The following is a 24,905-nucleotide window of genomic DNA, read 5'->3' as shown; positions in this document are numbered from 1 at the left end:
AACTCCTCCAAGGCATTAAAAGGATGAAAAAAAATATAAATTCAAATTATGAGGACACTAATATTAAAATCAGTTAAGAATAATACCTAAAAAAGAAATCTACAAACTGATCTAATCTGTTAATATAAATGCAAATGACTTTAATACTAGTAAACCAAATAAATATAGCAGTTCATTAGAACAAAAGCAAAGCATGACTTTAGTTGGGTTTGTTTCAGGATGCAAGGATGTTCAAATTAAGAAATATATTAATATAATATACTATACTTATATAAATTACTATAATAATAGTTTAGAGGAGAAACATACAAAATCAACTCAAAAGATACTAAACATATATTTTGTAAAATTTATCATGCATTATTTGTGAAAAATCCTTAATAATCTATGGGAAATAGAACTTTGTAAACAGGAATCTGAATCCAAAACCAATTATAAACATCATACTTGGTGAAACACTAAACATTTAGACTTGCTAAATTCAGGAATTAAGCCTAGGCTATATTTTATACTAGCAATTCCACTTATGGGAATAAATCCTTCAGAAAAACCATTGCATAATTTAAGTAGGAATATATATAACTTCAATAAGAAAGGTTAGAGGAAATATAGCCATGCTAGAAATCAGATAGATTTTACATTGTCCTAGCATTTGAAAATTAAGACTATATTTGGGCTAATGCAAGAATTTCATATGAGTTCCTCTCAGATATTGAAGGTTTTTAATGAAAATTATACATAATTTCCCCTGGTCCTTGTATGACATAAGAATATAACTTATGGGTTAAAATCAAAGACTTTTAACATGATATTAAGCCTTAAAATCTAGACTTGATATCCTGTATACATGATGGTTCTTCTTAACCATTCTCTTCAAAACAAAAAATGTAATCAATCCCCAAGTGAGACTACTATGTCTACCTAAAGAACAATGAGAGTCTACTTACTCATTATCCATTATTTATCCTGAGAACTAATCACACATCATTTTATTCTGAAAATTAATTGTACATCATTTCGTATTTTCAATTGCATTTATTCCTCTTCTAACTTCAAGAAGGCCTCTTTCAAATTATAAAGAGATGAATAGAGAAGAGGAATATGCAAAGAAAATATTTTAATGCTTAACAATTTTCCTTACAATGATATTTTAAAATATTTTTTCAGAACACTACCACAAAACATGATCAGTGCTATAGATACAGACTTCTAAATTTAAAATCCACAATGTTGCTATATAAAGTTGTTCCATGGTGGTCCAGTTTTATCATCCCAGTGATATTTATGCCATTTATGACAGTAAAGAATCAAACAGATCCATGATTAAACCTGGTGGGATGTTATTAACTAATTTTTACAGATAATGGGCCAAGATTTGCTTTGTAAATGTTTTAATCTTTAGATACAGTATTTCACAGTCATTGCAATGTCAGGATACCAATAAGTTGTCGATACTGCTCACAAACTTAGTCACTCCTGTAGGTAAATTTAGTTACTCCCAGATAAATTAAATTTATGTAATTTAGATAAAGCCTATTTCAAAATGCCTTGTAAAAGTTATTTTCAATCACATTTAAAAAAAATAATCCCTAGAACTGGAAAGGGATTATTACGATAATAAATACAATTGAATTTTCAAATTGTATTATCTAAATTGTTAAATGTGGGTTGCCTTCACACTAAGAAGTGCTGTGTGGATTTCTTAACAGCAGATACGAGTTTCAAGTTAAAGTTGGTTTACACAACACATACCAAGGATGTGCCACTCTTGCAGCCTGAAAGAGGGGTGAGAAAAAGTATTACAAATCTATACCAAAGACTTAAAAACCTTACCATACAATTGCAAATGAAATCAGAACAGTAACAACAACAGCAGAACTAGTGGAGAGGTTTTCCTCTTACCTTTCTTCTCAATCAAAATAAAAAATAGAGCCAAGTGGGCAAAGAAAGACACCTCCACTTTACCAGCGTAATAAAGTGGATTATTCCACATGGGAAATCACCATAGCAATTCAACATTCACTTTCCCTAAGGATTTTATACATGTCTTCTGCCTAAAATGATATGCCAAATGTATAAAAAATGATGTGCCAAATAATCACACCATGGAAAAGGTGATTAAACAAAAATGACCTACTTGTCTCTTAAGTAAATGGTGACTTGGACCAGCTCAGCAGCTAACATTACACCATAAAAACAAGCATAATGTGTGATTTAGCAAGAATTCGAAAGGCATGAGGAAAAGCAACAAGGAAACAACAAAAGATTCTAGGAGCCAGGGTCCTCGAACATACTACAGTGATCCCCATGTCTTTATGCTTGGAAAAATGAGAGCAAACATTTCCAGAATAAAAAGGCTAAAGGTATCCTTAATTAAGAAATGTGTGCTCACCTCCATAAATCTAGAAAATGTGGCTCATCCTCAGGGAGCTCTATGGATCTCAGCTCAGAGTGGAACCCAATCCCTGCCTACAAATCTTCACCATGAGCCACAAGTCTCCCTGTGTACAACCAGGCTGGCTAGTGAGCAGAGGACTAGCAAGCAGATGGTTTGGACTGCCTGCTATAAAATGTTTCACTAAGTACATGTCCTCAGGATTGAGCACCAGGACAAGAATAACTAGGACAAAGCTGCAGTGAATTCTTTGAGACTGCAGGTAACTTGGTTGGCAAGAATTGGCCAAAGCAAATTAGTCGGTTTAAAATGATAATTTGGTCTAAAAGCAGATTTACTTGAAACTAAATATTCCCTTGTTACTGTTTTTTTTTTAACTACTGGTAAATTTGGTATACCGCTGCCCTCATATTGCTCTGTTCCCACCATCCATCTAGCTGCCCCAAATTAAATCATAGGGATTTTGTGAGACGTTAGGAAAAAACATGTACAACAACTGAGGATTGTTTGAAACAACCTGATTGTCCTTCATTTCTTGTCATAAAAATTAAAATGCAGTTTGGCAAGTTTGGGCTCTTAAAAATAATGCCAAAAATTACTCATAATTCAGGCCTTAATTTTTGTTATAATATATTACAAAAATAATAACATGCTCATGGGAGAAAATAAAACATAGGCAAGCAAAAATGGAACATAACAGACATTAAGAACACACTGTGGGGGGGGGAATAAGCAAAGTAATGGAAACATGATTAAACCATATGATATTTATCCATATAGATCCTTATTTATATATGCATGTTCATATATTTCTTAATTATGGTTTATATACATAATACATTAAGTATCATACATTTAAATTATTTCAACTTCACAACATAATAGAAGAAATAAGGGCTAAAAGTTACTAAATACAATTATGTATGTAGGAAAAAAATGGACAAATTAAGTTTTTAAAAGTACAAAAAAATTTAAAGTTAAATGATAAAGGTTTAAAGACAAAATTTTTTTTAGTTTTAAAAATACATGAGAATTTAACAAAATTGATAACAGAAAATATTGAGAGCCTTGCTTTTGACCAAATTGTCATTTAAACCAAGTTATTTATCAATTTTCTGAAAGTCCAAATGTTTTTAATCAGTATTTGTGCTATCAACAGTTTGCAACATACATCAACATGTACTCACATGCATTTTTACACAGGATCTTTACATAAAACAATTGTTAAGGATTAGACTAAATGAAAAACCTAGTATACTAGTTTCCAATGACTGCTAAACAAATTACCTTAAACTTGGTTGCTTAAAACAACAGAATTTTATTCTCTCACAGTTCTGGAGGCCAGAAGTCTGAAGTCAAAGTCTTATCAGGGCTGTGATCCCCCCCAGAGGGTCTAGAGAAGACTCCATTACTCGCCTCTTTCCATTTCTGGTAGATGCCAGCATTCCTTGACTTATGGATGTGTCACTCCAATCTCAGCCACCAGGCGCTCATTGCCTCCTCCTCTTTGTATGAAATTTCCCTTTGTCTCTCTCTTATAAGGACACTCAGCAATGACATTTAGGATCCACCGGGATAATCCAGGATAATCTCCCTATCACAAGATACTTAATCACATCTCCAAAGGCCCTTTTTTCAAATAAAGTCACACTTACAGATCCCAAGGATTAAGAGCTAATATCTTTGTGGGGGGCAATTTTCAACCTGACACAGTCCACCCTTTGGACCCCAAAGATTCACACTCATCCCACATGAATATACATTCACCTCATTCCGACATCTCTAAATGTCCCAACACATCACAGTGAAGTACAAATTCTTATTTAAATAGCATCATCTTGAATGTCCCAAATCTCATACTTTAAATCAGGTATGGATATGATACATCCTGGAACAAGATACCCTTCTACCTATGAACCTGTAAACTAGAAGTCAGGTTATCTACTTCCAAAATACAATGTTGGTATAGGCAAGAGATAACAAATATAAACATCCCCATTTGAAAAGGGTAAACATGGAAGGAAGGAAGGAATCACTGGTCCCAAGTAATGCTGAAATCCAACATGGCAAATTCTGTCAGATTTCAAGCTCCGGGGATAGTCCTCTGGGCTTGAGGCTATGTCTTCTGGTCTAGAGGCTCTGGCCTCTGTGCCCACGACTCCCGCCTTAGAGTCATTTTCCTTAAAGGATAGCACATATTTCCTGCTGAGCACTTTAATTGGCTTGTTCCCTACTTATAGAATCTGGGGAGTCTTATAGCCTTCCTTCATTTTGTCCTGTCTGTAAAACTTTCAGTCCAAACTGGTGGTGTTTCCACTGATATAACATTATCAGAAAACCTTGTTGGTCTCCTGTGTATATCATAGTGATTTATACAATTAGACAAGAGGCTCCTCCACAAGTCTTTCTGCATAATCTCATCTTTGTTTATGGCTTCCACTGGGATGGTTGAGTGGATTCATGACTCATGTACCTAATCTCTTTAGCACTAGCAAAGTTTGGCCACATCCTTGGCTTTATTTCCAGCATGCTTTTCTAACAGCGAATCTGCTAATTTTCATATCTTCTGCAATCTGGATAAAGTATTTCCCAAATCATCAAGTGCTCGTTCCTTTTTGTTTAACAGTTCTTTCCTCAGCGTATTTTTCATTGTCACACTTTACCATAAGCAGCAAGAAAAAATACCATATTTTCAGCACTTTGCTTGGAAATCTCCTCAGCTTAATATCCAAGCTCATCATTTAAAATTTCTGCTTTCCACACAGCTGCAGGATACAATTTAGCTAAATTTTCTGCCACTATGTGACAAGGATCAACATTCTTCTAGTTTCCTGTAACATGTCCCTTATTTCCTCCTGAGCCCTTAGCAGCAGTACCTTTAATGTTCATTTGTCTACCAATAGTCTGTTTATAATGATATACGTATTCTCTAAGATGACAAAGGCTGTCTTTACCATGACCTTCACTTCTTCACTAAGCTATCACTATCAGTCTTTAATACCCATATTCCTACCAACAGTCTGTTCAAGGCAATATAGACTATTTCTATCATGTGCCTCAAAATTCTTATAGTCTCTACGCATTACCCAATTCCCAAGCCACTTCCACACTTTTAGGTATTTAGATATTTACTTCCTGGAACCAAAATCTTTATCAGTCAGTGTTCCAGCAGAGAAAGAGAGCCATGTTCTGGCATGTCTGAAAGTGAGTATACACACACATACACACTCATATATTAATATGTGACAGACATTTATTGCTATTGCAAGAAATTGACTTATCCAAGTGTGGAGACTGGCTAAGCAAGTACCAAATCACAGAGCAGACCATTAGGAGGGCAAGCTGGAAACTCTCAGGCAGGAGCTAACACTGCAGTGCATGGACAAATGTCTTCTTTCTCCAGAAAACTTCAGTTTTTCTCTGAAGCTTCAATTGAACTGATTGGTCATCACAAAATCCTTAACGTAATCCTATCTGCAAAGACCTGTTATCCAAATAAAATAACATTTACAGGTTTCAGGAATTAGGATTTGAGATTTTTGAGGAGGAGGCATTTTTTAACCTACTAAAACGAGTATTCACAGAAATTCATTTAAAATTTCCTTGACTCTGATCTACTATTTCTTATTGAAGTTTTAATAATCCCAATTTTTACAAGTCTATTCTTTTCTAATTACCCAAAAACATAGGCCTCCTTATTAAATGCTCTTGTTATTTTTTAGATATGTTCCAACTGCAAATATTTTAGGATCACGTCCCCCAGCCAAAATTGATTCTTGTTCTATTCTCTGTTTATTGCTTGAGGTTCCACTACTTTCGTCCATGCAGTAAGACTTTGAGAGCCCGCTCTTCTCACCTTACCTACAACCAGTTGAACCTTAAGTCCTGTTAGTACCTCTTTAGGTCATTTCACATCAGTTCCACTTTTCCCTTCCCAACTCTGAAAGTTCTTCCTTTAGTTGGTACCAAAGGTGACAGAGCTAAGCTAGACTGCAACCAGGCTCTGTCTTCTACCATTACTCAACTCTTTAACCATTCTCTACTCTGCTGTCAGAGTGATCTTTCTAAAACTTTCTAAATCTGATCAACTCACTTCCCTACTTAAAACCTTTGAATGGTTCCCATTACTCTCAGGTTTAAGTCCAAATAGGCCCTTCTTGATTTGGCTTCTACCTACCCCTACGCCACTTCATCTACTATTTCTGTCCCTTCCCCACTATGCACCCCAGGCAGCCTGAACTAGTGTCAGCTCTTCCCAGAGAATCATGCTTTCTTCTATGTTTTGGAACATGCAACATGCTCCTGCCTTATGAGGCCAAACAACTAGGCAACTCGTATTCATCTTCCAGGATTTGGCCAAGAGACTGCCTTTAAATAGGTGAATTACATAGTATTTGACTTGTATCTCAGTAATCCTGGTTGTTGTTTTGTTTGTTTTTTAAAGAACGCATCCCTTTCAGCATGTCCCCAGACTCATCTAGGGTTAGACACATCTTTTACAACTCTTCAAGCCCCCCAACGCCTACTTCTATAACTCTCATATGGTGTTGTCATCTGCTGGCTCATCTGACTCTTGGAGAACTTAGGGCCAGAACTAATTTAATCTTTAGATTCTTCTCGACTAGTATAATGTCTGACACAAAGCGGACACCCAGTAAGTGCTTGTTGAATAAATAACTGAAAGAACACGATCCTTAAACACAGTGATACATGGTTTGAAACAGAGTGTAATAAATCTAGGCAGTGTGAGAAATGAGTTTACAGTCACCAGGATTGAAGTGACTTGGGTATAATTTGCCACTTAAAAAGTAAATTACTTTTAGGATTGAATTACTTTTAGGATTGACAAATGATAGCCTTTAAAATTCAAAATACTGACAAGTAAATGTATTTATATTATACTTTAAAACAATATAATCATTTCTCAATGAAATACAGCCTTTGCCTTCAATTTGAATTCTAGTTGTTAGTGTTCATATGTATCAATCTGTGTACAGGGATGAATCACGGTTAGGCTGCCATAAGCTGTGTTTAATTACCTTTAAAGCATTTTTCTGAGTGCTTCTGTCTTTCCAACTTAAGTTCCATTAATTTTCTTGGCTACCCCATTGTAGAATGAAGTGAACACATCCTTTTTAGTGAAGCCAAATCATTCATTATAAACACTTAAAACCATTAGTCACACATGATGGAAGAATCTCCATTTCTTATGTCACAAAATATATAAAGTTCTGAGATTTTTTTCTGTTTTCAAAGCTTTTCCACAAATGATAACTATCAGTCTCCACAGCATAAATATTTCTAACAAGCAAGTTTTCATTAATTGCTAAAATATCAGACTAGTTTATGATGCTATGTGTACTCATTTGGAAGAAAATACAAACCAGAAGAATTTATATACAAACGACATCAGCAAATTTTAGATGCCCAACCTATTAATTACTTTCATAACACAGTACATTTCCTGGCACAGGAAACCTGGCTTCCTCTTTGCCATTCATCAGGAAAGAGTGGAGAACAGCAAAAAAAGAGACAAGAGAGCCTTTTCTTATCTTTCCTGATCTGTTGGGCTGGAGCAGGAGAGTCTCATTCAATAATTCCGGTTTTCTTTTTAAAAATTTTTTTTATTTCATCATATTACAGGGGTACAAATGTTTAGGTTACATATATTGCCTTTGTCCCACATGAGTCAGAGCTTCAAGTGTGTCTATCCCCCAAACCGTGCACACCGTACCCATTAGGTGGGAATATATCTATCTCCTCCTCCCATCTGCCTGACACCCGATGAATGTTACTACTAAATGTGCACATAAGTGTTAATCAGTTAATACTAATTTGATGTTGAGTAGATGTGGTGCTTGTTTTTCCATTCACTTAGTAGAATGGGCTCCAGCTCTATCCAGGAAAATATAAGAGGTGCTAGATCACCATTGTTTTTTGTGTCTGAGTAGAACTCTATGGTATACATATACCACATTTTATTAATCCACTCATGTATTGATGGGCACTTGGGTTGTTTCCACATCTTTGCAATTGTGAATTGTGCTGCTATAAACATTCTAATACAGATGTCTTTTTTATAGAATGTCTTTTTTTCCTTTGGGCAGATGCCCAATAACGGGATTGCTGGATCAAATGGTAGTTCTACTTTTAGCTCTTTGAGGTACCTCCATGTTACTTCCCACAGAAGTTGTATTAGTTTGCAGTCCCACCAGCAGTGTATGAGTGTTCCTATCTCTCTACAGCCACAGCAGCATTTATTGTTTGGGATCTTTTGATAAAAGCCATTCTCACTTGAGTTAAGTGATATCTCATAGTGGTTTTGATTTGTATTTCCTTGATGATTAGAGAGGTTGAGCATTTTTTCATATGTTTCTCGCCATTAGTCTGTCTTCTTTTGCAAAGTTTCTCTTCATGTCCTTTGCCCACTTTTTAATAGAGAAAGAATTTATGAAGAAGACCCCAAAGGCAATCACAGCAACAACAAAAGTAAATAAAAGGTACCTGATCAAATTAAAAAGCTTCTGCACAGCCAAGGAAACTATCACGAGAGCAAACAGACAACCTACAGAATGGGAGAAAATATTTGCATGCTACACATCTGATAAAGGGATGATAACTAGAATCTATATAGAACTCAGGAAAATCAGCAAGGAAAAAAAAAATCCCAGTTTTCTGTCTACTGGGTTTAGGAGGAGAGATTGCATCTCAATAACATCCATTACCCCATTCCCATTATTCCCTGCCTCAGCACCTTGTTTTCCTATCTTTTTGAACATTATAATTTCATTTTTCTTTATCTTTTTACCATCTATGTTCCCCACTAGGCTGTAAGCATCCACGAGGCAGTACTGTGTTTCTCACCACTAAACCACACATCGTAGGGCTTACCCAGTGAATTTCAGGAGAAAGGAAGAAAAGAAGGAAAAGGTTAAAATCTGAAGGCCATGCTTCCTGGAATGGAAATGCATCCTAGTGCAAAGGCTCTAGACAGGAATAAATCTTGAATAAAGTGGGAGTGGGTAGGGCAGGAACAAACCCAAAGCAACATCTGCTTTTGGCTAAACATGAGAAACAGGTAGTCTTGGGGGAGAAACACATCCCCTAAGCATTCCTCATTCCTATTTTATATTCTATTCTCAGTTTTAACTTTATTAGTATAACAGGATTCCAATAGTATTATTTTCCAAGTAAACATAAGCTCCCCTCACATTACATTATAGTCTACATAGACCTGCTGGTCAGTCTGCCCTTTATAACATTGTTTCTGTGGGAAAATGAGTTAGAGTCCAAATAACTGTCACTCAAATATTTAGAACCCAGTCACATCATACATTATAACCTGCTTCTCATGGCCATGTCTCTTATCTCTCTCTTCTTCTTTCTTTCTCTCTCTCTCTCTCTCTCTCTCTCTCTCACCTCTTTCTTTTATATTCTCTCTCACATATATACTTTATATTCTCTCTGAAACAATAACTTCAAAAAATAATCACACCCCAGCCTCATATCTAGGTACTAAGTCCAATAATTATTCCTTTATAATAACATGGCTCAGATATGCTGAGTTCATACTATCCCTACTGAACTCACTCATGCCTATTAGCACCTTAGTTGAGGTCTCCTAACTCACGCATGTTCTGCCAAAATAACCTGCTAATTAACATCCTGATTCCAGTCCCTTCTTTTTTCCATCCATTCTGCACATACCAGTAGCTCATAAACCTCCCCTAGAGCATTTCTTTTCATTATGTTATTTTTTTTCTTGCAAAACTTCAACAGCAAGTGAACAAAGTTTGTTTTCCAAACTTGCAGTCAAGGACCTGCATTATGTAGCTAATCACCTTCCTGACTTGACCTCCTACCACACAACAGGGACCTGTCACTGTAGCTTTGGGACCTCACTAAGATTATTTACTGGGTACACCTTTACCCATCTCACTTATATGTCTTTATTCGGATTAGTTCTCTCTCTTATCTTCCTTTCATTTCCAGTCATCTTTTCATGAACAAATCTAGCCCCAAAGTTTTGGTAAAAATTTCCCAACCACCCCACATTGCAGGATTACCACAGCATTTATGCAATATTTTTAATTCTTTCTCAAGTTTCCTATGTAAGTCTCACAACAACTCTATAAAGCAGGCATTATAAGCATCTATACTATCCAGATGAGGATAAAGGTATTCAGAGATGTGATGTGACTTATCTAAGCTCACACAGCTGGAATATAGCATAGCAAGGATCATATTCAAACCCTGCCTTCTGATTCTACATCAGATTCACATTTGGCACATACTACAGTGTTAGGTTGATCATCAGGTAATCATTTGCATCATTTTTTTCAGTCTTCCAAATTTGATGGTAAACTCCTTGAAGGCAATAGTTTCATGCATAACTTTCCCCAGGGCATCATAATACACAAGAATAAAATTCAGTGAAAATGTGATTAATTATAAGAGTAGTTCAATCCTTCTACCCTACTTAAACATCCTCAGTGATACCTCTTTCCCTTCTATGTCCAATATTTAGATTCTGGACTCTCAACTGAGAGTTTGTGATAAATGGCAATATATCTTAGCTATTATTTCATTTCTTGACCTAGCTCCTCTCAAAGCAAATTGCAAATTCCCTAAGGATATGTATCTTTGATTGATAAAATAAGATCTGTTGGTATTTAGATGTTGGCCATGAGTTGTAGGAATAAAAGATGATGGCAAATTATATTTTTAAAAATCATCTGAAGTGAAGAATCATCTGGGGCACTTGCTAAAAATATAGATATCTTGGATTCTGATTCAGTATTCCTTAATCATGTTTCTCTCCTCCTGACTTTTACTGAACACATGATCCCAGACTGCATACTGCAAAACAATGTGGCAAAGTGACATTGACTAAAGGCTCAGCAACAGACCACGATGTTTGTGTTATCCACTCATTTGTTTGGGCATGAGTGCTTGTGGTTGTGATTCATTGCACATGCAAAATTTTTCCTGGTTTCTAAAAGAAGATTCAAGATTTCAATATTTTATGGTGTTCCACAGAGCTTCTACAAAATCTAAGATCTTGAAGTCACTGAACAAAAATAGGGTATCTTGGAGGACAATTATTTAAATAGTCAAAAGATATCATGACAGGAAAAGAATTGAATCATCTAGCACTGAATTAAGAAGGTACTTACAGGTTCTCCTCGAGGTCCATCCTGCCCCGGAGCACCAGGTGATCCTGCTTCTCCCTTTTAATGATTTGATAAGAATGAATACAAAGTTCCATTTTTAGGTCTGCTTAATAAAGTAACAGTAGATATTATAACATTATATATTAAAGCACATTCAGTACAAACAGAGAAATAAAAATTCCTTTTGGATTATTGATATTAACTTTTCTTAACATCAAATAACTTTTCCAGAAATTCATAAAGTGACTGCATAAACATTAAAATTTGTATCTAATGGCAGATAATTGAGTTATATTATCAAATAACTATGGCACACTATAGTCATTCTTATGAGAATAGAATAGTCTTCCCTCCAAAATAAATGTGATCAACATTCTATATCAATCCTTTTTGTATTTATTTTGATTTTCATTTTTACTTTAAAATTTATTCTCCTGTTGGAACTACTTTGACCTTGCCTTCCAATAGTCGCATTTTAAAATCAAAATAAAACTTCATTAGGGAATGTAATTACTTATAGGTTATTACTCGAAATTATCTGACACTTTAATTTAGTGTATATCTATTTAAAATAAATATCTTATATGTATATTTTTGGTAGCTGTTAAAATTATAATAGTTTTCAGTTATATACATTTAAATTACTATGCTCAAATTACTTAACCATCTTATTTTACATCCACCTTTTGGTATGCTAAAATTGCTTTCCAATGAATCAAGCGCCAATGTAAACAAAAGTGTCTGACACTCTGCCTACTAAAACAAAAATCATCTGTATATAATCTTAAAATGTAAAATATCTGTACATTACTATAGCTAATAAATTACCTCAATAAAATAAAGGGTGGCAGAGGAAGAGCCTCTTGAAACACACACACACAGTCACCCTCAAATATTTAGATTTTTTTGACAGCTAACAGGCATTAAGAGTCATGAGTTTATTTCTGTCCCAAAGTGCTGCCTCATAACAAGCAAGTTCTCTGCAAGCGATTAAGCCACCCTTGTTTCATACTAGAAAGAACATTTTATCCTAAATGAGATGAAGAGAGCAAGTAAAACAAACGCATTTTTCTTGTAAATGTCTCAAATATAAGAGATGAAATAAGTTTAAGGGGGAAAGAGTCCCAGAATATAAACACTGAAGCATGTTCCAACACTGTTATCTATAGTTCTATGTTCTAATGAATTTCTAAAAATTGTAGAAAATGAAGCACAGAAAATTCTATACAACTTGAAAACATAATCAGCACTTAAAAAATTCACCCATATCATTTTATATAAACGATTCTCCCACTTACATGAATTCCTGCATTTCATTAGTACACTGAAATACCAGCTAAAGCCAAATATTTCATCTGTTCCAGTTTTATTTACAAACACCAGATGACAGTTGAGGATAGAGGGAGCAAAGAATAAAACTTTCTTGTAAATTAACCAGAGGAGAGGGAGGGAAAGTTCTGCTAAGCCAATGGTTCTGTACAGAAAAGCTTATGAACATGTCAGAGGAAACAAAAATGTATGTTGGGTCCACTTGTTTTGAAAGCAACAATTTAAAAAAACCTGAAAAATTCAAGACAAGGGATAAATTAGGTCCTAAATACAACAAGAAAATAATTTGATGTCTTTATCTGAGCTCAATGTTTCTATCAATAGTCAGGAGGCATCTTACATCTGTGGTTCTCAAATATGGTCCTTAGACCAGGTAGATCAGCTTCTTTCCTTCACATGGAGACTTCTACAAAATGCAGCATTTCAGGCTCTACTTCAGCCCACTGAATCAGAAGTTTAGGGATGGGGCCCAGCAATCCGTGTTCTAACAAGTCTCCAGTTCTTCTGATGCAGCCATTTGAGGTCATGGCACCACTGTGACCACTTCACTTGGATACCTTGAGGTACTATTATATGTGACTTATTAAACAAATCTGCAGTTTAAGTTTTCTGTATATAAAATAAGGAGGGGAGAACAGTTGCCAAACAGCAGAGACAATTAATTTGGAATTGTATGACTACTTTGGTCTGCAAAAAATCTCTTCTTCTACTTCTCTGTCCATCGATCTAATCTTCTTCTAATTAGCAGTTAGCAGGTCTTTTTTTAAAGTAGCCTTCAGCAAGGTTTATCAATAATGAAGTTCCACAATCACTTGGAGATTTAATTTATTCTTATTCTTCCTAATTTTTGTTAAGACAGCGAATCAGAATAATATGGAATTTAATGAGCAAAGTATCACCCATTCTTTATCATCTACAGCAGTGATTCTCAAACTTTAGCTTCATCAGAATCACCTGGAAGGTTTGTTAAACTGCAGCTTATGGACCCCTATCTCTGAGTTCCTGATTCAGTAGGTCTGGGGTAGAGCCCCCAAATTTGCATTTATAATAAGTTTCTAGGAGGTACTGATAGTGTTAGTCTTGGGACCATATTTTGAGAACTACTGCTATAGCCCAGATCTCAAGATAGAAACTTTCAGACCCTTTCTGCTCTTATGAATTCCTCTTTTCTATGAACTACAACATCATTGCATAGCTTTACACTTAGTAATAAATTTTATGATGGCCAGGTTGTTCAGCAGGCGACTTGCTTATTTAAATGTTGTTTTCCTGTCTTGTACGTTCTTTACAGGCAGGAAACATAACTCACATGAGTTCTTTTATCACCTACAAAATTTACAATAGTGCCAAACATAATATAAGACTATATGTACACTTCTTTACAACCATTGGAACATATCAAGGAAAGAGGAATGGACTATTCTTAAAAGCTCAGTTCCAAGGTAACAAAAGAAATAGTAAAAACATTTGTGAATAAGGCTCCATCATTTGCTGCTGGGAGATTATGCTGGGAGGTTAGTTATTACAAAAGGATGGTCTGTAATACTTACCTAGGAATATGCTCTTTTTTCTTTTAATAATGGATTTTAATAATGTTTTATTAGGAGATGAAAGGATAATTTCTGCTTGACCATTTCTCCTAAAATAATCAACTGCAATATACAACTAGCCTATAAAATTCAATATTGTAACTAAAACTTAACCTGGTCACTTGATTGTTTTCATGACCTGGAGAACCTGGTCCAAGTCAGTTTGTTTGGCTTTTGGAAAAAGCATACAACACGGCTCCACCTTGGATTTAGCATTTTGCTATGCATTAACTTCCTTCTTGATGTAAAATAATTGAAAAAATGTCATGCCCAACATTATTCCTCAATCCAATTTCTACAGCTAATGTCAAAGATGATTTATTCCACAACAAACCAGTTATTCAAAAAAAGAAAATTTAACCAAAAACAGACATATGAAACTTGCATTGCATGTGTATTTCCTTTCATGCTGTGGTCTTTGGTACTTATCCACAAAAAATAAAAGGATGGAAAGTAATTTACTTTGCAATCATAGCAATCTAGAAAATCAGGTGGAAGGTATGGGTTACTGATCATGAAAATGTAATTTAATTTTAAGGAAGACCCTCATTTGTTATTAAGGAAACCCTTTATTTTGACCTCAATCTTACTGCACAGTTTATTCTTAGAATGTAAACAAATCTCTAGCATGTCAGAGGATGTATTAAAGATGTAAGGCAGTGGAATCTTCCCCTGGCTGACAAAATAAACAGGCAAGACCTCTGCAAGGCATCATGCACAGAGGGGAGCACACAAATCAGGCCTGGAAGTCTTGCTCTGCTCCAAAACGAACTGTACACATTTGGATAAATCTTTTAATTTCTCGGAACCTGATGCTATGCATAAAATGCCATCAATACTCCCAACTTCGGGCAGGTGCAATGGCTCACACCATGGGAGGCCAAGGTAGCAGGATTGCTTGAGCCCAGGAGCTCAAGGTACAGTGAGCTATGATTGTGCCACTGAATGCTAGCCGGAGCAACACAGAGAGACACTGACTCTTAAAAAATATATACCCCCAAGATCATAGTTTGGTTTTTGTTTGTTTGTTTTGTGTGTTTAATTTTTAGGAAAATAAGTGCCTTTGTGACAGTGCCTTACATAACTTTAGGCACAGAAGGGGAGATCTACTGCCACCAAAGAGCTGGGGTTTGAACAATCCTTTGTTCATGATGTGTTTTTAGGTTGTTTTATTTTCAAGTCATATGCTATTTTTATATTTGAACTGCTATGGTTTGTCATTATAATTTTAGCAAAATGAATATTTTTAAAAATATGGTCAATCTTTACTTTATCTAGTTAAAATATTAAAAACAGTAGGGTCAACAGTTTCACCATTATTTGGGTTTAACATGACTTTTCAACAAGTTGGTGAAAAGAATTTTCATTGATTATTTACTTATAGCTATCTGATGTTGGACAAGTTATTTAATCTTTTTCTTTGTTTCCTCATCTGTAAAAGGGTAACTTCTTTTTCCACTTTATAACTCATAACTATTTATGAGATTAATGAAAAAAATGCATGCAAAGTGCTGCAGAAAGAGCCAAGCATGTGGTAAATATCCAATGAATTACATCTTTAGTTTAATCCATCCTCTCATATCATCACTTCTCTTCCTATCCAGATTAAATACCACGCTTCATTATTTCAACCACTCTCTAACTAAAATTCTTACCCCTTTACCTCACTTTGCATCCACTGTAGAGGTTCATACAAATTCCAACGTTGAGTAAACCAAACTGAAAGCCCCCTCTGACCTATGCTTGGGTTCTAAGTATATGGTCATGGAGAAAAAATACTATTGTAATCACACAGACTGTAACTTCCGGCTTCCACTGGCATTCAATGCTGCTTCTATATTTCCTTCACCTCTTCTCTGCTGCATTTTTCACATATACAGAAAGTTTCTGCTATATAAGAAGTTCTCCAATCAACATAAACTGTTTTTTTCTCCCCCTTCAACAGGTGACAACACCCATATTCTTAGGAAAAAACAGAGGACAAATATCCTACCACCTAACTAACACACTTACCTTTATTTGACTCATCCATCCCTCTTTTTATTGCAGTGAACAGGTGTCCCTCATCCAACCTAAAACAATCCCTTCTAACTCTTTTCTGTATCCCATTCCTTCTTCTCCCTGTAAATGAGATTGGAGCTCCTTATCTAGATCTAACTGCTTTCTGGACTTCTTCCTTTGAATGTGCCACAGGAATCTAAAATGGATGCATTTTTTTATGTTTCTTACTCCTCCACCTCCCCAGCGGAAAACAAACAAAATTCCCAGCAGAAAAGATAGCAAATATCATCATTGACTAAAGAAACTGCTAACTTCAGTATACATAAAATCAGAGAAGCTCTTAAACTAAGAAACCTAGTAAGTCACCCAAATTTTACACCCCTGCCAATTATTTATGTATCATATATATATACATACAAGATGTTTCAAACTGGAAAAGAATTGGCAGACAATATCCAAACAAGATGACAAAAGAAAAAAAAAGTGAGAATCAAAACATTTCAGTAGATTTTCCTCACACAAAAATAAAAATGAAGCAGAAGAAAACTGCAACAAAATACCATAACCTGGATTAACAAACATTATACAAGCATCATAATCTGTTTTTTAAAAACCCAGAAATCAAAAACTCACAATCAAAATGAAAAAAAGGATGATATGAAATAAGAATTAAGTTAGAAAAGAAAGAAAAATGACACAGTCACCCCAGATATGATGATTATGATGGTTAAATCACTAGAAACCAAATGAGAATATATTTAACTTAAAATTTCAAAACTTACTGAAGAGCAAACAAAACATAGCCAATAAAAATGAAATTTTAACATGCATTAAAAGGATCGGAAAATGACAGAGGTAGAAGACAAAGAAATCTCAACACATCTGTAATTGGAATCTTTGAGCTGTAAGTCAAAACAATGTAACAGAATGTCTATTTAAAACTATAAGCTAAAAGAATACTCCAGAATTAAAAGAATACATGAATCTATCTTTCAAAAGTATTTTGGGATAACTGGAATGCTTAATTCTGAAACATGCATATGCTATTGGACTTTAAGTGTAAAGTTTTTTTTTAGCCTTTGTCTTCAATACAAAAATAGAGTCACTTACAAAGGAAAGAATTAAGTTGACATCAACAACATATATAATAGCAGAGGAGCAATATGTCCAAGAAATTCAAGATAAAGAGTGAAAAACAATGAGACAAAGGTTTTATAATTAGCCAAGCTGTCTTTCAAGTAACAAGAGTATAGAAAAACACATTACAAAATAAGAATTCAGGAAGTATTACATTCACAACCCCTTCATAAGAAATATACTAGAGAAGAATCTTCATTAAACCCAAATAATGACTATGGAATATTGGTAAAGGAATTGGTGACAAACATTGAGTATATTTAATGACAAACCTGAAATAAAGGTGGGGAAAGAGTAGAAAAATAGCTTATAAATATTATACAATTTGACAAAGTACAAATAATATGATTAAACAAATAAGAAGAAAAGGACAAGGAAAATGGGAAAGTAAATTCATAAATAATATGGTATAAATTAACACAACAAAGAGTTGATGGTTAAGTAACAAGAGGCCACAGGAATTCTGAAATGTATATTTTTAAAGATTAGTAAAGGTATTAGTATAAAGACTACTAAAACAAAAATATAAATCTTCCTAAATCCCAATGAAATTAAAAGCAAAGGCAATGAACCACACTGAGTAAGAAACATAGTAAATATAGCATAATACATATAGTATTAACAAAATTATAACATAAGTATTATGACAGTGATAAGACCAAACCTATCATTTAATGAGTAAAAATAGACATATATTAAAAGACATATATTAAAAGAAAAAAATTCCAATTGCTTTAAAAAGCAAAGATAAGAGACAGAACTAAAAGTGTTTCAAAAACCTAAAGCTAAACAATAGAAGGATGAGCAAAGGTATGAAAGCAAATAAAAATAATCAGAAAGGAACGATATGATCCTGATATAAGACAAGGTAGAATTCAAACTAAAAATTATTAAAGGAGACAAAAAATGACATTTTATAATGCAAAAGCCACAATTCAAAATGAAAATGTAATAGTTATGAAAATATATGCAACAAATAACACAGAAACCACATTCATGAGACAGAAAATGTAATGAGAAATAGACAAAAATACACTAATAATAGGATGATAATATGCCACTCTCTGTTCAAGACAGGCCAAACAAACAAAAAATTAAGTATAGAGAATATCTAAATAAGATATTCAATAAAGTAGATCGTATGAATGTATACTGAGTTTTACACTCTGAAAATATAGATTTACCTTCTCATATGCACAGGAAACATTCCTGAAAATCAAACATATAATAAGTCAAAGAAGAAAATTCAATACCGCATAGCTCCACCACATAGCACTGCCATAACCACCCCCCAACAGGCACAGCTCCATCTCTGTGGTTCCCAGGCTGTGGTCTAACCCCATGGTTCCACCTATGTAGCCCTTGCCCTGCCTCCAGGCCAGAACTCCAGCTCTGAGGCTCCTACTGTACCAAGGCCTACAGCTCCATCCCCAAGGCTACATGGCAGCAAGTACAACCAGGGTTCCACCCTTCTGAGGCTCCAGGGACCTGAGGCTCTGCCTCTGTGGCTCCAGTGTTCCTGTTGGACCCACAACTCTGCCCCTGAGATTCCACTGCTGTGCCTGGACCCCAAGACTCCAGCTCAAGTCTTCACAACCACCACAAAGCCTACAGAACTATCCTGAGGTCCAGTGCTCTGCTAGAGACCCTCCAGCCTCAAGCTGCCATTGCACCTGGACCTGATTCAAGCAAATGCCTATAGTCTGGACACCCACAACCACTGCCTAGGTAGCCTCACACAGCTGCCACTGTCACCACTGCAAGGAGACTCCCCAGCAGAGCAATCTCCTACAACACCAGCCTCCATGGAGAAGGTCTCGCCCAGCTCCCAACTTGAATTTCCAGCAATGAACTAGGAAACAACCCACCACCCCACACAAAGATCATCCAGCACTGGCTTGAACTGTGACAATCACAGAGGAATGGGACAAAAGAGAATAGCTGCATTACAGGCTCTCAGAATACCTGACCCTCTCCTACTGGGTCAACATTCCAAAACAGGAAATAAAAGCACCCCCTAAAGACCTCCCATTCTTCTAAGTAGTTGAGTTCCTAGCAAAGGAGAACAGGAGCCCTGAAAACCTATCAGCCTTGAGCTGCAAGAAGAGGATTCACATAAGAAGAAACCAGTAAAAGACCTCTGGCAACAAGAAAAAACAAAACAGTTCAACACACCCAAGGGATCACAATGAATGAACACCAACTAAAAGAAAATTGTCGAAATGTCAGAAATGGAATCCAGACTATGAATGGCAAATAAGATAAACGGAATTGAAGAGAAAGTTGAAAACCAACAAAAAGAAGCTAAAAATATTTTCAGATAATAGATGAAAAAAATGAAAAAGTCACTTAAGACCTCTACAAGATAGGAAAGGATATAATAGAACTCTAAAAAATGGAAGAATCATTTAGGGAATTACAAAGTACCACAGAAAGCTTCAACAACAGGCTAAACCAAGCAGAGGAAAGACTCTCAGAGCTTGGAGACAAGGCTCTCCAGCTAACCCAGTCATTCAAAGAGGCAGAAAAGAGAATGAAGAAGACTGAACAATCACTCAGAGAAATAAGGGCCTATGTGGAGCAAACTGGTATATGAATTATAGGTATCCCTGAGAGAAAATAAGAAAAATCAAAAAGCATGGAAAATCTATTCAAGGAAATTACTGAAAAAAATTTCCCTGATACCATCAGATTCAGACACCTAGACACAAGATGATCATCAAACAATGGGAAGATTCATAGCAAATAGGAAATCTCCAAGACACATAGTTATCAACATGGACAAAGTCAAAGTAAAGGAGAAAATTCTATAAGCAGCAAGACAAAAACAACTAACCTACAAAGGAAAACCCATCAAGCTAACAACAAACTTCTCAGCAGAGACTTTATAAGCCAGAAAGGATTTGGGCCCCATCTTCTATCTTCTTAAACAGAACAACTGCCATCTAAGAATCTTGTATTCAGCAAACTGAAGTGTCATAAATGACAGAGAAATAAAGACTTTTCCAGACAATCAAATGCTATAGGAATTTGTCATGACCAGACCTGCTCTATAGGAGATACTCAGAAATGCATTATACATGGAGCAGCACAATAGATATACACCAGGTAAAGTTACTCAAAAGTCAATCTCACAGCTCCTGTAAAACAATAGCACAAAAGGGAAAACAAGGCAATAAAGTACTTCCTAATATGATGAAAAGAAAACCATCCTACATATCAATACTAACACTCAACAAAAATGGTCTGAATGCCTCACTCAAAAGAGACAGGCTGAGTGAATGTATTAAAAAGCTTAAATAAACACTGTCTCCAGAAAATGCATCTAAACCACAAGGACTCATACAGACTCAAGATGAAGGGATGGGAAAAAAAAATATTCTATGCAAATAGAAATCAAAAGAGAGCAAATGTAGCCATTCTCAGATCAGACAAAATAGACTTTAAATCAACAATGGTAAAGAAAAATAAGGAAGCTCATTATATAATGGTAAAGGGAGCAATTGAACAAGAAGACATAACAATCCTAATATATATGCACCTAATATAGGAGTCCCAAGATTCATAAAGCAAAACCTACTAGTTATAAACAAAAAGAGTAGCATAATAATTGCTGGGGACTTCAACACCCCACTGACAGGGCTGAACAGATCATCAAAGTAGAAAATCAATAAACACTGGACTCTAGAACAAATGGACCTAACAGATATCTACAGAACACTGTACTGAAAAACTACTGAATATGCATTCTTCTCATCAGCATATGGGACATTCTCCATATGTTAGGCCACAAAACATGTCTCAACAAATTCAAAAAAACTGAAATCATACCACATATCTTCTCAGAACTCAGAGGAAAAAAACTAGAAATTAACTCCAAGAGAAACCCTCAAATCTACTCAAAGTCATGGAAATTAAACGACCTGATGCTAAATATATATTCAAGCAAAAGCAAAGTGAGTGTAAGCGTAAGTATTCAAAATAAGAGATGACAAAGGAAGAATTATTATTAAAAAAGAAAACTTTTTTTAATTAATTTTATTTTATTTTATCATATTATGAGGGTACAAATATGATTAGGGTTACATATATTGCCCCTGCCATTCCTCCCCTCACCCCCAGCCTTACCAAAACATCAAGCATGTCCTACCCCCAGGTGGTACGCACCTATTTGGAAGTATAAATTCTTCCCCTCCTCCCCCCTCCCATCTGCCCACCACCTGATAAAAGTTTGTTTGTTTTTTTCTTTTTTTTTACCTTTGGGTTACATTGTATATCTTTGCCTTTCCCTAGGAAGGGTTAAAATCATGAGAGGAATTTGCACAATTGTATATGGATCATTTGAAAAGTCCAGATGAAATGCTAATTTCATGGGCAAGTGAAGTTTACTGTTATTTACCCTATGAGAGAATGCTTAAACAAACAAATTCCCATGTAAAGATATAAGAGAAAGATATCCAAGAACAAAAAAAGCACAAAGCCCAAACAGCAGGGGGGAAGATGAGGAGAAACCACATGGTACTGGAGGTCAGATGTAAGTATCATTAAGAAACCATTTATTACAAAACATATACTATCAGAAACGAAATATAGGCTATCACTACAGACATTAAAATGACAAAAATAAGGCAATTATTTTAAACAAAATGTGCGAACACATTTTAAAATTAAATAAAATGGACAAATTCCTTGAAAGGCACAAATTACTGAAACTTATTCAAGAAGACTGAGAAAATCTAAATAGTGGTATATTTAGTAAAGGAATTTAATTAGTAATTAAAATCTTCCTTACACATACAACATACCCACAAAGCCCAGGCCCAGATGGCATCGCTGGTGAATTCTAAATGATATAAAGAAGAAATGACACCAATCTTACACAAACTCTTTCAGAAAATAGAGGCCAATATTACCTTTGGTAAGCCAGACAAAAATATCACAAGAAAACTACTAACAAATATTCCTCATGAGCATAGAGATAGGTAAAGGTACAGAAAATGTGTTTAATAAAATATTTGCAATTGAATTCAGCAATATATAAAAAGAATACTATAAGATGACCAATTGCGGTTTACCCTTATAAAGCAACGTTAGTATAACATATAAAAATCAATTAATGATATGTAACATTGAGAAAATATGAGAGAAAAACCATATAATCAACTCAGTAAATACAGAAAAAGCCTTTTTTCCTACAAAATTCAACATCTAATTATGATTTTAAAAATAATTCTCAAGAAATTAAGAATAAAAGGGAATTTCCTCAACCTGATTATGGGCTTCTATATAAAACTAAGAAGTAACACTCAATGTTGAAGGGCTGAAGGCTTTCTACTTAAGGTCAGAAACAAGGCAAGAATGTATGCTCTTACCATTTCTGTGTAATATTGTATCGATAGCCTGGTCTCTGCAATAAAACTATTAAAATAAATAAAATTTATATAAATTAGTGTAGAAGAAGAAAATTGTCTTTATTTGCAGACAGTATGATAATCTATGGAAAAAACCTAAGGAATATACAAAGAAAGTTGCAGGAACAAATAGGTGAGTGTAGAATATATGACCAATAAACCAAAACTAATAATATTTCCATATACTAGCAACAAACAAACTGAAAATAAATTTTTAAAGATCTACTCATAAGGGTATGGAAAAACATAATGAAATACTTAGGTACAAATTTAACAAAAGACATACAAGAGCTATACGTTGAAAACTACAAAACTTTGCTGAGATAAAATAAAGAAAATGTTTGTGAGCTTAGGTTAGGTAAATATTCTTAAGTAGGACAGAAAAGGCAAGAACCATAACAAAAATTTAAGAAATTGGACTTGATCCAGATTAAAATCTTTTGCTCATCAAAAGATACCATTAAGAAAATGAAAAAACAATCCAAAGATTGGGAGAAAAATATTTGCAAACATGTATTGATAATGGACTTATATCCAGAATATATAAAGAACTCCTAAACTCATTAAGAAGAAGAAAGCAACCCATTATTTTTTAATGGGCCAAAGTTTTAAATAGATACTTCACAAAAGAAGATATACAAATGGTCAACAAGCCCATAAAAAAGATGTCAACATGATCAGTCATCAGGGAATGCAAATTAAAACCACAATGAAATACCATTATGTACAAACCAAAATACCTAAAATATATAAAAGGTGGTGATACCAATTATTGACAGGATGCTGTAAAACTGAATTCTCTTACTTTGCTAATAGAAATAGAGACTTATGCAAGCACTTTGGAGAACAGTTTGACAGTTTCTTAAGAATTTAAATATACACTCACCATATAACCTAGCAATTCTATTAGGTATCAACCAAAGAGAAATGAAAACATGTCTATACCAAGATGTGTATAAGAATAATCATAGCAACATTATTCATAAATGCCAAATAGAGAAAACAAGCCAAATGTTCATCAACTGATGAATTAATATCCATATCACTAAACATTACAGATTCTATTTAATTGAAATTATTAGAATGGTAAAACTATAGCGACAGACAGCACTCTTGGGCTCAAGCTATCCTCTTATCTCAGCCTCCTGAGTAGTTGAGATTACAGGCCTGTGCATGGCTAATTTTTTTTTTTTTTTTTTTTTTTTTTTTTTGGTAGAGATTGGCTCTCAATTTTTTGGCTAGGCTAGTCTCAGACTTCTGGCTTCAAGTAACCCTCCCACCTTGACCTCCCAAAGTGCTGAAATTACAGAGGAATAGATCCCTACTGCCAAGAATGGAGATGGGAAATGACTGCCAAGGAGAACAAGAGAAATCTTTGCTAATAAAAGAATTCTAAAGCTTGAATTTGGTGGTGGTTGCACAAACATATATATACCTTTATCAAAATTCATCAGATTGTACTTAGAATGTGTAAATTTTATTATACGTAAATATGCCCATAAACCTATAAAAATACCATTTATAATAGAATCAACAGTATTAACACTTGTGAAAAACTAACACAAGATGTGCCACATAATTATGAAGAAAATTACTAAACTGTTGTGAGAGATATTTAAAAAGAACCTGAATAAATCTATATACTATGAAAAAAATACATACATACATATGCCTATACCTACCTAGCAGTTGCCACTATCTTAACTAAGTGTCCAAATTTAGCAACAGCAATAATAGGACAGATATTACATGCCTCCTAATAGAATGTAAAAGAAAGCACAAAAATCACCTATCTCATATTTTTACAAAATGTTTATCCTGATTGCAATTAGGAAACAATCACAAGTTTTCAGAACTTTAACATTGATAC

At 34.7% G+C, this 24,905-nt stretch overlaps 1 protein-coding gene across 1 annotated transcript in view; it reads right to left on the bottom strand.

Moving 5' to 3' along the window:
- Nucleotides 1-24,905, bottom strand: part of COL21A1 (collagen type XXI alpha 1 chain) — a 179,064-nt gene that overhangs the window by 30,743 nt on the left and 123,416 nt on the right. The window contains exon 17 of the mRNA XM_076003284.1: nt 11,572-11,625. Within this exon, the coding sequence (XP_075859399.1) occupies nt 11,572-11,625 (54 nt within the window). The remainder of the gene's footprint in view (nt 1-11,571; nt 11,626-24,905) is intronic.

Source organism: Microcebus murinus, chromosome 5, assembly GCF_040939455.1.
Source record: "Microcebus murinus isolate Inina chromosome 5, M.murinus_Inina_mat1.0, whole genome shotgun sequence".
Lineage (NCBI taxonomy): Eukaryota > Metazoa > Chordata > Mammalia > Primates > Cheirogaleidae > Microcebus > Microcebus murinus.
The sequence above is the reverse complement of the archived record's forward strand: the minus strand, read 5'-3'. Positions and strand labels throughout refer to the sequence as shown.